Raw genomic sequence first — 16,229 nt, 5'->3', positions numbered from 1 at the left:
TCTTCAGGTGGGCACCTAGTTAGGGGACTGCGAATGGTAAGGTCTGAGGTGGGCAAGGTTTTGCTCAACAGACATGGAACTGGATTGTTGAGTCTGTCTCCCTGGGAGGTGCTGGCACAAAGAGAAACCCTTTGCTAATTGTGTCCCCAAGAGGAACAGTCATACTATATGTAGTTCAGAAGTCCTGACAAGTACTTTCTCCAGCTGAATTTTCAGCCCTACTTAAAGACTCATAACCTTAGGGTTCCAGAGAACCCTACAAACCCTTGAAACTTGGCCCAACTTGGGGTTTATTCAAACAAGTATGAACATGTAGATAAGAATGCTCCCTTCCAGGAATTTGCTCTTGCATACCATTGGCTACAAGCACATTTTTCGCAGCCATTTTAATAATGGTGAAAACTGGATCCAGTTCAAATGCCCAGTGAGAACTGGGTAAGTAAATTAGAGCATATTTCATTCACTCATAAGTTAGAACATGATGTATAAATATTAAAAATGATGTTATAGGTGGATACGCAATGACACAGTGAAATGTTTGCTATGTGCTAAATAAAAAGAACAGATTACACAACTGTAAGGACAGCATGACACCCATAAGGACATAAACACAACAAGTAAGAGACATGGATAGAGAGAAGATGAAAGCTTGAAGGAGATATACCAAAATGTTAGCTATCATGGGACCAGTGGTGATTTTAATATTCTCCTTTGTGACTTGAAAACTTTCTACAATGGTCATGTGACTGCTTACCACTGTAAAGAGACAGCCAATAAATTATATAGGGTGGCCACAAGACCATCTCTCTCTGTCCCTTTGCTCAGGCCAGTCTCAGAGTGGGTGGGCTCCTTCTCAGTCCTTCACAGCAGTCAGTCCTCAGGTCCTGCATCCTAAAAGCCTTCTTGTCTCCCTACCCAGCCCCAGTCCCTGACTATCTGCAGAGCAAAGGAGCTGCCAGGCTGCTGCTTTTATTTCCCTGTGCTCTCCCAAGCATGGTCCTGCTAGCGTTCAGCTGCATCAAGAACACAGCTTGCTCTAAACTGACAGGAGAAATTTCAATTTCCTAAAACCCATTTCTTGTCAACACTGGCTGCTAAATATTTTATGCTCCTCGTCCTGAAGTACCTTGGGGACCTGCTGTGGAGACCTTTCTGCTGTCATTACGATGAAAAGATGGTGCCCTGATGAGTGGGTGGGTGGGGAGGGGGAAGAGGAAGTCGGTGGAGGGAGAAGCCAAGAGGAAAGAGGAAGAAATGAACAGCAAGCACTTCCTATGGTCTGCCCTTCCACCACTGTGTGCACAGAGGTGCCTGGGAAAGGAGACGGGCACTGCTCTCACTGGCCCTTGCTCTGCCACACAGCCTGCATGAGGTTTCTGCATCGGACACATGCCTAAGCCTCTCTGGTTTCACCTCCTATTAGGGACGATCCTGCCATGGCTAAATTTCACATCATCAAAATGGAGGGACTCAACCTTAGAACTTCTGCGGTCCTCCAGCTCCCAGGTTTGAGGGACCTACTGTGGAGGGGACTCCTTGCCCTCCGATCCTTCTGAGCATTCTTTGTTGCCATTAGGGCATTCTGAGCTGAGTGCCTTGTCACAGACTGACCCATGTGCAGAAATGCATTGCCACATGAACAATGGTACAGAAAGCATGAGGGATGGCATCTGGACACTTCACTTCCTATGTCACTTCCATGGTCACTGGAAGTGTCATCTCACTCAAGTTTCTTAAACAATGAACTTCTTCCCTCATATGTAAAAGGGAGGAATAAACACTACATAGAGTGAGAATCAAATAAGACAATATATGAGGCAGTTCTTTATAGATTTTAAAGGGAACTAGCCTTTACATCCTATTACCAGCCGCCTGGTGCTGTGCTAGGAAATTACGTACATGATTTCATTAAAAAATTCATTCCTGCATCCCTGATGGAATGGTGCACATGGCTCTCCATTCATAAGCGCATTTTTCCTTCACCAAATCTGTTTCTTCCTCTTTAATGTCTATCCCCAGGAGACTACTGTGGCAGCTCTCTGTCCCCGTTTTTAACAGAGCCCAAAGCATACAAGGTCTCATTTGGTCCCTAAATACAGAATTACACTTTGCCTGGTGGTGGTCATACCTGCTGAGCTGAGACATGACACCCAGTTCTTTGAGAGGTTGAATTCGATGTTTCCCTATAGTCTCTTTTTCTACCTGGCCTGTCTCCTCCCAGAAGAGCTGGTCCAAGTTCCTTGGTTTTCCCCTCTTGTCTCCTAGTTGGGTTCACTCCCTGGCTTTCCTCCCTGTTCCCCATGGGATAGTGAAGCAGGCCAGTGTAGGTAACAGAGGAAGCTCTGAGAATGAAAGCCAAATCCTCCTGCCCATGTGCGTGGGCAAAATATATGCCTGTGTTAGAGTCTTTGGTTAAAAAAAAAATCTATGCCTAGATTCATCGAAGGTAGTAAGGGCCAAGGGTATAGAGACTTTAGTTCAGGATTTCTGAATCTAAGTGTGGGTTTTTGTGTTTTTCTCCACTGAAATCTATGCCAGCTATCTTCCAAGGCTTTGATCTGACTATTTGGCAGCACTTCTGTCTAAAGTTAAGCAATTTTCCAATGTGTGGATTGAAAATGCTCAGCGCCCAGTGCTGGCTGGTTGAAGGCCCATTTTGAGAACTGAAAATACTTGTATGCACATCCCCAGGCCATGACAGCTTCCTAATGGGTAATTCCAGCTTGCTCAGTCTGGAAAGGGAAACTCTCGAGCCAGTGAGGGGAAGCCTGCCAAATTGCAAAGACGAGTGGCAGAGAACAGATTCCATTCTGGAGCGTACATCACAGTAGTTGGCATAGAGGGGAATGGTATCAACTTCCAGTGGAGATGTGACATAGGTGTTGGCACTGCTACCAGTAGCCATGGGGCTCGGGGAGGAAGCTCCAAGATATGTGTGAGTAACAGAAGCAGGCATGAGAAGTGAGGCCACAGTCAGCCTTCTATTCTGTAGGTTTTGGTAATGCTGGTGAGATGGATGCCCATGGATGGAGCACAGGCCAGAACCTAGCAATAAAGATGCATCCTTTGCCAAGTCATCATAGGATGTACCAAGGTCATCTGGGATAGCTAGTCACTGGCTCTCTCTTGGGTTTCTCCTGGGTTCCTGGTGTCTCCCAATCAAGTTTCAATGTTCTTTGAATGTGCCAGGCTCAGTAACATCTTTGTGTCTTTGTGCGTGCCATCCCTTTGTATGAAATGCCTCCTTTCTTTTTCTTTTTCCCAGCAAACCCCTATTCAACCTTCAAGTCCTGGCACGTGTGCGACCTTCTTTGTGAAAGTGAGCGTGGAGCTGCTGCTGTCCTTTACCTCCAAAGCTCTGAGAAGCACTGGGAACTCTCTGTGAGTCGTCACGCATTTTCGCTCTCAAGGCAACCCTGCCAATGCTGATGTGAATTACCTCCATTTTACAGTTGTGAAAAACGAGGTTCAAAAAACCTTGGGAACCTGTCTAAAGTTAGTAGGGTACTGAGCGGCAAAGCTTGGATTCAATGCTCAATCAATTAATAGATCAATAGGGCTGTGCTCCCGCTGCATACCAGCTACCCTGGTTAATAGGATAGGAAAAGACAGACAGAATTCCTGTCCTCATGTAGTTTATGGTATAGAAAGAGAACAGACAACATACAACTGCCTGCACATGTTGCCAAACAGCAGATTCAGGGAGCTATGAATTTAATTTCATACCCTATCTGCTGACCCTGGGAAGATTTTGTCACTGTCCCCTGAGCCTCCACTATGTCCACATACTTGTTACTTCTGATGGTGAACTCTCAGGACAGTTGTGGGTTGGGAGGAAGGCAGTTTATTCCACATCTTTGTACCGTGGGTGCTCATGACAGGCCCTGCACCAAATGGGCCCCTTTTACAGGCTTGTCCAGTACTGAGAAGAGTGGCTAGTGGGTTGATTGTGTGGCAGATGACAGGAAGAGTGCACAGGTCCAGGGCTCCAGCAGATAAAATCTCACCTGGGAAATATCCATGACAGAGTCACAGCTGAGGGGCCGGGCTGATGTCAGGTCATTAGAGCCCAGCAGGGTGGAGATGATCCCGTTCTGATCAATGCGTCTGATCATGGTGCCATCCACGAAGTAAATCAGCCCAAACTTGTCCACAGTAATGCCTGGGGTGGGGAAAGCAAAACAGAAACACAGCATTAGAGATAAGGACTCATGCATTCAGTTTTGTGACTTGACAAAGCAGCTCCTGGCATGATCTGAGCAAATCCTCCCATAACCTTCAGCCCCTCTCCCCATTTTTGCTATGCTGGGATCAAACTCCAGGTTTTGCACATGTCAGGCATGAGCTCTAGCACTGAGCCACAACCAAACCCTTCAATGTCTTTTTAAAGATGAGGAGATGGAAGCACAGAGGCTTTGATGCTGGGAATTGAACCTAGGGCCTTGTGCATGCGAGCCAAGTGCTCTACCACTGAGCTACATCCCCAGCCCTTCTCAGAGGCTCAGAGTGCCTTGTTCACAGATTAGAACCCAGGTTCTCAGATTCTCCCACCCCCAGGTTCTGGTCCTCTCACTTTGCTTTCTCCAGAGATTTCTATCTCTTACTTCAGCCAGGAACAGAAACTGGCTTCATAACTTTTGGGGGTTTATGAAGCACTAGAGGTAGAAGCAGGAAGGGCATTTTTCATAATCATGGTGAATGATCTAAATTAACTTATTTCTGAGCTGGGCACCAATGACTCATGCCTGTAATCTTAGCTACTTGGGAGGCAAAGATGAGGAGGACTGTGGTTTCAGCTCAGCCCAGGTAAATAGTTTGAGAGACCCCATCTTGAAAATACCCAACACAGAAAAGGGCTGGCAGAGTGGCTTAAGTGGTAGTGCGTACCTGCCTAGTAAGTGTAAGGCTCTGAGTTCAAACCTCAGTACTGCCCCCCCACCAAAAAATCAACTTGTTTCTGAAACCCTGCAAAACTAATAATCAAATCCCCTCTTTAGTAACTTTTTCTTTTCTTCCAAGACAATCATCCTGTAGTTTTTCTATCCTTATTCCAAAAGGTCATTACAGTCTAAAAAGAATTCTGTGGATTTGTGTAGAGAATATTGTTGAATGTCTAAGGAAAGCACATGAAAACAAGGAGTCAGGATTAATATTCAGAATCCTCCATTCTACTCCCTAGATCATCTCACCCTAACTTTCTCTCTCACTCAGCTGTGTGACCTCAGACAAGTCAATGGACATCTCTGTACAGTTTTCTCACTTCTCATATAAAGGGATTGCTCTCACTCTGTTTCTCTCTTTTAGGAGTGTGTGAGAATCCGCTAGAGAGCTGGCTGCAATGGACCCTGCAGATGGCTGCTTTAGAAGATCTCAAGTGGGCTTGAATGCCTATCTACATTTCTGATGAGCATCTTAGGTGACAAGGACACATATCAAAGTCTGAGAACCACTCCGTGGGATTGGTACTTCTGGCCAGTGGAAAGTTTGTTGTTGTTGTGTTTTGTTTTATTTATTTTTAAGCACACAGCAGCTTGGCCTCACTCCTAGAAATGTGATCAAGGCACATTTTTAAACACCATCATCATGGGTGATGTCATTTGCACTCCTGTGACTATAATCCACAGTTGCAGGAGTCAGACAACCCCCCATCAATCTCCCATCTCAGGGATAACAGGGGAGATGTGCCCTTGAGGAGAGTCAGGTCGAGATGGGGAGGCACAGGACTGAGTCAGAACCAGGTGGAGTGCCATGGGAAATGACAGGCCCAGAGCGGTGGTGGTGACATAAAGGAGGATCTGGTCATTTTTGCTCTGCTCCATTTTCTCTGGGGCAGGCGACAGAAGATGAGCTTGCAAAGGAGGACACATGAATGATGAAGCTTCTTGGTCATGTTATCTTGGGCAGCTACTTCACTTTTAAGTCTCAGTGACCTCATTGATAAAGCAGGGATACTGTCTAATGTGTAATCATTAGCCTTTAGCAATCACTAATGGCTGCTATGATTATGAGAAAGCCTAGGTGCTTTGTGGGTTTGGGACTGTTGCTCTTGGGTCCCTATGTCTCTTCCTGGCCAGTAGGATGCAGAGAACTCTGAGTCTGGCCCCACCAGAGCACCAGTTGTTCCCACCACTCTTCCTCTGGCTGGGCAGCTAGGGAGGACTTCACACAGAGGACTAGGTGGCTTCAAGGCTGAGTCTTTCCTGTGGCCCTGCCTGGAATGTCAATTAATTTCATACTTTAAGCACCAACACAGGAGTTTTCTTGTCTGCCTGGCCATGCCCTCTCTCTCTCTCCCATCTGCCAGGACTGATGAGCACTCCATGAACAATTGGGCTTCTTGTTTACAAAGTTGGCCGCACAGGCTAATAGAAGTGATCTGTCCCCTGATTAATTACTTCAGTTTTCCTCCTTTTGTTGTGCTAAATAGATGGACGTCTTTTCTCCTCCCCACTGCAAAGTGTCTGCATATTGTGGCACCCTTGTCATTTCTATCTGGGTTAATTACAGGCTTTTGGGCAATTGCACTGCCACTCCATCTGTGTGTGGAGGGGGGGTGGGGGGAGTTTGGGGGGAGTAACACACATGCATGGAAGCAACTGGGAAATGCCTGGAGAGAACAAAAATTCTCAGAAAACTGTTTTAATTCTAAGAGTAGAATGTTGTATTTGAAAGGGGCCTTGGGGATCATTTAGCACAACCTGCTCATTTCTTTTCTTTTCTTCCTTTTTTTTTTTTTTTTGCGGTACTGGGGTTTGAACTCAGGGCCTTCACCTTGAGCCACTCCACCAACCCTATTTTTGTGTTGGGATTTTAGAGACAGGGTCTCTTGAACTATTTCCCTGGGCTGGCCTCGAACTACGATCCTTCTGATCTCTGCCTCCTGAGTGGTTAGAATTACAGGCGTAATTACAGGCGTGAGCCACCGACACCTGGTTTAACCTGATCATTTCTAAGGAGAAACTGAGGTCTGGAAGAGAAGGTCCTGGAACCAGCCAGAAACAGAGGGAAACCACAATGCAGCATCCGAAATACAAATTCAGTGCTCTCTCCACTCCCCACTGCTTGCTTATCATTAGGAAATCACAATTAGGAGGGAGCATAATTGCCGATGACACAGTATTTGCACCACAGAGTTACCATCTGACCACTCCAGATATGGTACTCAACATGCTATGATGCTATGATCCATGATGTGATACAATGTATTACAGTGCAAGGTAACAATAATAATAGGAGCGCCCATTTAGGTGATTTTACTGTGTGCCTGGCACTACTGTACTGGACACTTCCATTGCCGCTAATATTTAATCTGTACTGTCACTGAGCAGTGTAGCCCTATTATAAAGATGAGGAAAACAAGGCTTAGAGAGTTTAAGCAACCTGCCCAACTTTGATTGTGTGATTTCACGAGACTACTGCTTTGATTCGAAGCCAGGCCTTGATATCTGGTGCTCTTTAATAATGTAATCCATAACATTTTTACAGGATATATTAATTTTGATGCTCAGTGCAGTCCCAGGAGGTATGCACAGATGCTGTTATTGTCCTCATTCTATTGACCAGGACCCCGAGGCTTAGATACTACAAGTCACTGGCCATAGGACTTGCAACACCATAAACGCTGCACTGGAGGATATCTGACTTCGAGGCACAGCAGTCTTTCTGGGCTCAGAGGCCCCATGCATAAGTCTTCCTGCATGTCAGAGAGCACGTCTCCCTCTTTCCCATATCAGAGTGGCTCACATCCAAGTCTTATTTATTCCACTACAATGAACTTATCTGTGCAGCCACAGAACTCTGTGCACTCAGTAAATACCTGATGAATAATTGAAAGCAAAATACTGAATGTGGGCATTTAGAGGTTCAACTTTTTGAAGGACTCAGAATTGAAACCTATGGTCAATCTACCCTATAGCACGTGAACGTATGCAAGGATGACACATCAGAATGTTTTTATATAACAATAACATCAGAAACAGCCCACATTCCAGTAAAAGGGCGTTGATAAGTACATGATGAGACGACCATTTGACGGAATACTACAAAGCCATTAGAAATGAGTACATAGAAGAGTAATGGCATGGAAAAGAGTTCATGATATATCGTTTAGGGAAAAGAAGCAAGTTACTAAAATAGTTTGTTTAATGTAATCCCCTTTGGTTTGATTTTTAGTGAATCTCACACACAAATATTTAGAAAAAGTCTAGGAGGAGAGATGCATTGTAGACTGAACATTTCCGGGATCATCATTTCTTGGTAATTTCCAAGACTTTTTGCAATGATAAACACGTAAGACTTTTGGAAATGGAAAACACCCCCAACAAATGCTACTGATAGTGCTTAAAAGCAAGGCCTTACCCCTGGGATTGGTGAGTGTGGCTTCTGTGGCTTTCCCACCATCCCCGCAGCGAGTGTCGTCAAAGGGGAGGCATTGGTCACCAGTCCCCGCCACCACCTCAGAGTTCTTGACAAGGTCCTTCACCACCACAGTGGACTTGATCTTAAAGACCCGCCGGCTGTTGGTGTCAGAAAGGAAGACAGCCCCGCTCATAGGGTCTGTGGTCAGGTAGTATTTATGTGCTGGACTGTGACTGGAAAACAGAGACATGGCTAGTGGTGAGCACTTCCTCCTCTCCTACCTCAGGTAGATAGAGGTGCACAACTTGAGCCCCTGGCCCTTTCAAATCAAACAAAAATATCTGATGGGATAATTTCCACTTTGATCTAAAAATTGGTGATGGCTCCCCAATTTTTTCTGGCCTGAGAGGTTGGCCAAACTATCCTTCCCCACAACCACTAATGCAAAACCTTGTGCCAGTGATTGCCCAGATCGGGTGCTAAATATATATTTTCTTAAAAAGATTACCAATGAGCCTTGCTATAGTGATCTGTGAATTCAAGCTAGAAACATTGAGGTGCCTGACTTTAAAAAACAGCCCAAGGGTTCAAAGACACAAGCCCTTCTCCACAGGATTCCTACAGTACCCTGGTCCCATCTTGGGACTGATAAGACTCTGGCTAGGTCTGACGCCTGCCAGTGTCTATGTGTTCTCTTTTTGGTACTCATGGCATGCTTGTCAGGAGCCAGGGCCCTCCCTCCTGCCGTCAGATATAAATGAGTTGCAGGATTAGTTTGTAATTGGCAGCTAAACCCAAGAAAAAATAAATAGAAGGAGGAGCAGTGCTGATGAGGCTTCTTTCTAGAAAACACTCAAGAAAGACTGGGCTCAGGTGGCAGAGGAAAGAGAAGTTAGAAGCATTAAGGAGACAGGCACCACCTCTAGCCACAGGTGGGGAAAAAGAAGGATTTGAAATCAAAGCAGTCTGGATTCCAAGTCCAGCTCTGATATTTCCTGGTCCTGAAACTTGGGCCCCCCGAGACTCACGTTTTCTTCATTTGTAAAATGGGAATGTTAATAGCTACCATGTAGGTGTTTTGGGAAAATTCTATGAAATCACAAATGTCAAAAATTTAGCACAGTGCATGGCACACAAGGGGTGTTCAAAAATCATAACTGTTACTTTAATTTGTAGTGATTCTGTCTGTTTTTTTGCGTTTGGAGATGACTACAAGGTAGGCATTTCTTGTTAAGCCTGGGTTTCTCTATCCGATGGTACAGATGTCAAATTTCTTCCCAGTTTAAACAAATTGGAGTTGGACTGATCCCTTCTGGGAAGCTAATTTTCAGTTCCTGTATGTGGCCTGATTATTCACTGGTCCCTTGAACTGCATCTCAACATTGTACATTTATTAGGCATATAGGTTTTAGATCCTTTTGAAAAACAAAATTTTACTTTACAAATTGGTATTTTGTGAAAGATATATGAAAGCTGGGGCACCATATTATTTTTGGGGGAGTAGGGTCTAGATCTAAACATCCTATGCTGCTTTAGGTAGTATCCCAGGGCTTGACCACTACTAACAGAGCCAGGTATCCAGACCCAAGGTTTTCCCTCCCTGGATTCAACTAACATGACATGGTGTTCTCCAGTGGCCCTTCTTCCTCAGCCTACTACTACTGTCCCTCTGAAATCAAGGGCTGTCTCTCTGTCTATAGCCCGGGTCCTCTTCAGATGGTCCTTCCCGATCTAATGCAAATGCCAGCATGTCATTTCCATGTTTCCTTTCCAGGACTCCCCTCTGTTTCAGAGGAAGTGCAGATTGCCTAAGGCCCTTCCTGCTGGGTTACTCCACCTTCCCAGTCCCTCCTGTGCGGACACCCCACACTCCAACAACACCCACCCATGTCCCTCTGTGTGCTCTCAGGCCTGCCCTACGCCTGCTGGTCCTGCCTTGTCTTCTCTTTCCTCCACATTCCAAATGGTACCTTTCCTGGCAAACCTACTTGGTCTTTCTTCTCTGAGCACCGAGATTCAGATTAGTTCATATCTTGACTATAGGATACCTCTCATAATGCCTGGCTATTTACACATGTGCCTCTCTTCCAGATCCAGCCATCAGTATCTGAAGGGTGGAGACTAGATTTTATCCACTTCTGTATTTCCAATATTGGTTAGGTGCCTTCTAGCCCATCAGAATAGCTGCTTGTTTTCAATAAATGACATCTCCATTTTTGGCTTATTTAGGTAGTATTTAAATTCAAATTACTTAGCTCTTCTTTAACTTTACATTGTGGGGGAGGGTCGTAACTGCAAAGATTCCTGTTTGTCTTGAAATGTCCTCTTGGATTTACCCTATAATGAAGCACGGATTTAATCTTCCCAGATGATACTGATTCTGGCTAAATAAAATGCAGTGACCTCAGATCCTGCTCTGCCATGTGGAGCAGGCTGATTTTTCAGCTTCCACATGGCAGTTGGGAGGCTGGGTGACTATTTCATTTCCTTGCGCATCACTCATAATAAACTGGGACGATCCACTTTGGCAGAAAGTGGTCCCCAGGGGAGTATGATGGGAGGGCCCTGTCCACTTAGATTAGCCCCTTGAGTTTCCAGCTCATGTCACCTTGCACTGCCCTGGAGAAGTGTCATTCATGTGCAGTTTCTCAGATGGGTGAATTCCAGGAGGGATGGTGGCCCGGGGCAGAATTGTTTGTGGGAGCCATGACCTTGTCTTTTGTGCTCAAGGACAAAGTTGAGGTCTGGTGGTCACTTACACGTAGGGGAAAGAACACTGGCTTTGAATCTAGGAGGCATGGGTTCTAATTTGGGCAGGTTACCTAAATACTTCAAGTTGAGGTCAGATGATTAAGTCCCAACTCTATTTTGCTCACAGACTTGTCATTTGGAGGAAACAAAATTATCAACGCTCCTTTCCAGTATGTGGTGTTCTCTGGACCGTCCTCAACTCATTTTTTCCTCATGCCACCTGAAACTGGAGTTGCACCTGGGTCTGAGATGCCCACCTGGACCTAGCCTGGACTGCAGCACCACCAACCTGTGGAACAGAGCTGCAGAAATGACAATCACTGATCTGAATACATCTGACGCCCTCGATGGATGCAGATTCTGTCCCAGACTCTGTCAAGCACTTGACACGCATAGCCTCATTTTCCTTACCATTATCATATATGGCAGGTGCTCACTCTTTTCTTTTCTTTTAGAAAGATGAGACTGAGACAGTTAAAATGACTTGACTAGGACCACAGACAAAGTGAATTTCAACCCAGATCTGCTTGACTCCAAAGTCTGTGTTCTTTCTACTTCTCCACATTGCCGCTCAGGGCCTACAAAGCGCCATTGTCTTCATTGTCTTCATTCCCCTGGGAGCACTTGCCCATCTCTGGAGATTCAACCTGAACATTATCTCACCTGTAATATCATTCCTGGATACCCACTTCTTCCCCACTGGTAGAACCACCATACCCTTCTTGTGTTTCCATTGCAGCCTAGGCAGATTATATGTTTAGTATCTGTAGTGCTTTTTTTTGGCAGTACTGGGAAGTTGAACTTAAGGCCTTGTGCTTCTAGGCTTGAGTATCTGCTCCCAGACCTTTTTGCATTGGTTTCTTTTGAGATAGGGTCTTGATTGATGTCCCTGTAGTCCTGGACTGTGATCTTCCTATTTGTGCTGCCCTGAGAAGCTGGGATAACAGATATGTACCACTATTTCCAGCCATTGGTTGAAAGGAGGCATTGCTAACATTTTGCTGAGGCTGGCTTTAAAACCACCATCCTCCTGATCTCCACCTCCCAAGTAGCTAGGATTACAGGGTTGAGCCATGGCTTCCTAGCTCTGTAGTGCTTTTAAATATAATTTTCTGCTTAGTTGTCTGTCTCCTTAGTGAAATACTGAACTATTTCAGGATAGGGACTGACTTCAAGTCTCTAGTGTTTCCCACTGGGCAGATGCAGAGGAAGTGCTCCAGAAAGTTCTGCTGAACTCATGAGTGAGTGGATGAATGAATATGGCCTCTCTGGTTGGAGTGTTCCCAGGAAGCTCTGCTAATGGTCTTGTATAGATGGCTTTGTACAACAGAATTACCAGGAAAGCTAGAAGAAAAAGCCTTACCTAATAGTGATTGAAGAGCCTTTGAGATATCTCCAGGTGACTCTGAGACACAGTTGGACTTGAGAATCATAGCCTTATAGAGAAGTGCTTTAAATTCAATGTGCATAGGAGCCACTTGGAGATGTTGCTAAAGACGCAGATTTCAGCTCTTAAGGGTCTACATTTCTGGTTTGTTCTCAGAGCATGCCAGTGTTGCTTGTCTGTACTTTGAGAAAGCAAGGACTCAGATTTTGCAAACCAAAAGTTCTTTGAGGGCATGAAGTGGGAGATAGCCTACAGCTGAGATTCTGGGTCTGGTTCTGTGGATGGGAGCACTTCTAAGCCAGGGACCACGCCTGATTGAATTCTGACCTCCAGAATCCTGAGTGGAGCTTGGCACAGAATCAGATCACAATCCTCCTTCCAGAGTTTGCTGCAGGAGTCCCAGGGGACCTGCGTTCTTTTCTAGCTCCACACACATAATCTTGGTCCCTCTGGAAATGACATAAAATCTTAGAGGCCTTCAAGGTGCCATTCCTGAAGTTAATGAGCTGAAGTCAGGCCTTGTTCTACTCTTATTCTGGGAGAGGTAGGGAAGTTCCTCGTAAGAGCTAAGAGCCTGGGAGTCTCTTGTGACAAAACATGATCTGTTCTCTAACTTCCGAGTCAGAATTCTCCTTTTGTCCCAGAGTCAGATCTGCCTTGTATTAAAGAGCATCTTGCATCCACATCACAGGCAGTCCTGGCAAGATCTGATTCACTGGTTCTCAGAACCACTGGGAAGAACAAGTTACAGCTGCACAAACAAGGGCTCAAATACCAGCTCTACTACCTATTTCATTCAGTTTCCTTGGAAAATTCACTTTGTTACTTTGAGCCTCACTTTTTTTTTTATCTGAGTAATAGGGATAACCACACCTACTTCAGAGGGTTATTTTGAGGGCAAAAATTGCATGAGAATGTAAATCTTGATGCACAATGTCTGATCCTTTAAAAATGAAATGCCCAGTAAATGGGAACTTTTAAGCAAAGCTGGTTATCTTGAGAAACCTCCAGAATGTTTATCGTTAGTGCATAATGGAAAAGCTAAGTATGTCAGATTCAGTGTTGTCCTGTCTAACCTATTTTCTGGGACATTTAAGGACTCTTTTGAGTTAATATAAAATGTGTAGCAAGATTTGAGTTTGAGGGTCCTTCTAAGAGCAGGCTTGCAATGTTCTTCCTTGACCCTAGGTAGAGATCTGGGAAGAGGTGAGGATGTCTGGTTCACAGAAGAAGATGCCCAAGGGATTGTGGGTTTCAGTATTGGGTGTGCCCAGCAGAGCAGCTGAAAAAGTCAGGCAGAGATAAGGCTGTCCTGGGGGATCACACATAGGCCAAGTCAACCCTGTGGCACCAAATGCTATTAGCTGCCTCAGCTAATGGATAAAGAGACAAACTTCTAGACTATCTTTAATCTGAGGGAGACACTGAGGCCCAGAGGAAGGGATTTGCCAGTCTATAGGAACCAGTCAAAATCACAGCTGGAACCCAGGCTTCTGGTCTTCTGATTGTCTTTAGAAACTGAAACAGAAAGTGACATCTCTTTCCTTCCATTTTAGCTCACGTTAAAAATAGCTTTTAGCACTTGAGAAAACAATGACTTGAGAGAACGTAGAAAGGTTTAGAGGTGTTGCTAACAGCGCAGATGTCCTGTTTATTTTGAAATATCCTCTGGGACTTACCCTATAATGCAGCACAGATTTAATCTTCCCAGATGACAGATTTTGGCTAAGTAAAATGCAGTGACCTTAGATCCTGCTCCACCATTTTGAAGCAGCCTGATCCATCACAATGGGGGGCTGGGTGATTATTTCATTTCTGTGTGCATCAGTCGTAATAAACTGGTATGATCTACCTTGGCAGAAAGTGGACCCCAAGGGAGTATGGTGGGAGGGCCCTGTCTACTTAGATTAGCCAGTTTGGAAATCATACCATGGATATATCAAAAGATCACTGAAGATCAGACACAAATAAATAGGAAATCACGATTACCTTCATGGCTTGTATCATCAGAAATGGAAAACATGCCCACTTTGAGGAAATGTGAGACATTCAGTGAGATTTGATACTGAACTTTGCATAATATGTGCCCTCAACTGCAGTCTTGCAGAAAATGCAGAAATTTTTAATCATATCATTGATGTATGAAAAGACCACTGAAGATCAGAAACAAAGAAACAAACAAAACCCCAAACCATGTGTCTTTCAATTAATAGAGGATGAGACCAGAAACCAGAATAGCTGTGTGACCAGCCTAAAGTCACATGGCCCAAGACTTCTCAGCTGTGTTGTAGGTGTGTCCCAGACAGCTAGCCACTGACTGATGGTTTCAGTGTTAAACGCTAGGTTTTAATCCAAGATCTTCACGTGAAATGTACTTCTATGTTTTCTGCAACCTTAAGTTGCAGACACGTATTAATGCACTGTTCAGTATCACCCACACAGATCTTCCTAAGCGTCTCGGATTTCAGTGTGAGTGAGAATATTTGTCCTCTGAGAAGTGGGCATATTTCCCAGTTCTGATAATGTGAACCAAGAAGATAATCATGTTTTCCTATTTACTCTGGCTGCCGTGAAGCTTGGAGTTTAGTATGAGGTACAATTGCAGATGTGTTTCCTCTTTTTTACTTTGGTGCCCAATTTCTGCTGAATGTACCTTAGTAAATCTTTGGGTGTAAGAGGACTCAACTTCTTTTTGGGAAAGGTAGAGGCATCATATTTATGATCACACACAAGATATACTATATATGTTGCTGTTGTTATTAGTAGCAGTACTACGACCGCTGTTGGAGCTCCTCCCTGTGCCTGAAAACGCTGAACACTACAAACATCCTTTGTGACTCTTACAGCAATTTTAGTAACCTCACAATAGAAATAAATGGTCTGAAACATGAGGCCATTCTTTCAAGGTACACAAGTGGGCAGTTTTCTCGTCTGTGAATTGGATCAATCATGGGTACATACCTCACAGAATGGTTTGGGGATAAAATGTTATAATTGGTATAAACTGCATAACTTTCTCTGCTACACAGTGAATTCTCTATACATGTTAGTTATTATTTTAATAAATGCCAGGTGCAGGGGCTTATGATTACAGTCCCAGCTACTGAGGACTGTAATTGCAGTTCAAGGTCATCCGGGCAAAAAGTTAGTGAGACCTTATTTCAACCAATAAGCCTGGCATGGTGGCACATGCCTGTCATCCTAGCTATATGGGAGACATATATAGGAGGATCACAGTCCAGGTTTGCCCAGGCAAAAACTCAAGAACCTATTTGAAAAGTAACTAAAATAAAAAGTGCTAGGACTTGGCTCAAGTGGTAGAGCATCTGCCTAACAAGCAAAAGGCCCTGAGTTAGAAACCAAGTACTGCTAATAGATGTGTGATTATTACATGAAAGCATACCTCTATAGAAGTAGTCAATAACTATTAGGTTTAGGGTCTGTCTGACTCTTTTACCATCCCAAAGACTTTCTTTTATCCCAGTTTAGCACCAGCCCATGTGCCACTTCCATCTGAGCCACACATGGATAATTCAGAACCACTTCTGTGGCTATGCAAACCATAGCTCCATCTGTCCATGGCTACTTTGCAAATCACCCTAGTGTGTGCAGGATCGGCGACTCTGTAACCCAGGAGTTAGATGAATGCTACAATGACAGGTGTCATTTTTCTCTGTGTGAATTACTTGACCCACTCCCAGTGGCTGCAGTATCACGTGACCAGTCTACTCTG

The 16,229-nt window shown here is 44.6% G+C and overlaps 1 protein-coding gene across 19 annotated transcripts in view; it reads right to left on the bottom strand.

Annotated features, from left to right (window-relative positions):
- The window catches only part of Tenm4 (teneurin transmembrane protein 4), a 2,881,475-nt gene that overhangs the window by 37,268 nt on the left and 2,827,978 nt on the right, over window positions 1-16,229 (bottom strand). For all 19 annotated transcript variants that reach the window (XM_074081868.1, XM_074081866.1, XM_074081845.1 and 16 more), the window contains 2 exons: window positions 8,359-8,591; window positions 4,008-4,162 (listed from right to left, as the gene is read on the bottom strand). In XM_074081868.1, the coding sequence (XP_073937969.1) occupies window positions 4,008-4,162; window positions 8,359-8,591 (388 nt within the window). The remainder of the gene's footprint in view (window positions 1-4,007; window positions 4,163-8,358; window positions 8,592-16,229) is intronic.

This window comes from Castor canadensis, chromosome 1, assembly GCF_047511655.1.
Source record: "Castor canadensis chromosome 1, mCasCan1.hap1v2, whole genome shotgun sequence".
Lineage (NCBI taxonomy): Eukaryota > Metazoa > Chordata > Mammalia > Rodentia > Castoridae > Castor > Castor canadensis.
This window is presented reverse-complemented; position numbering and strand designations above follow the sequence as displayed.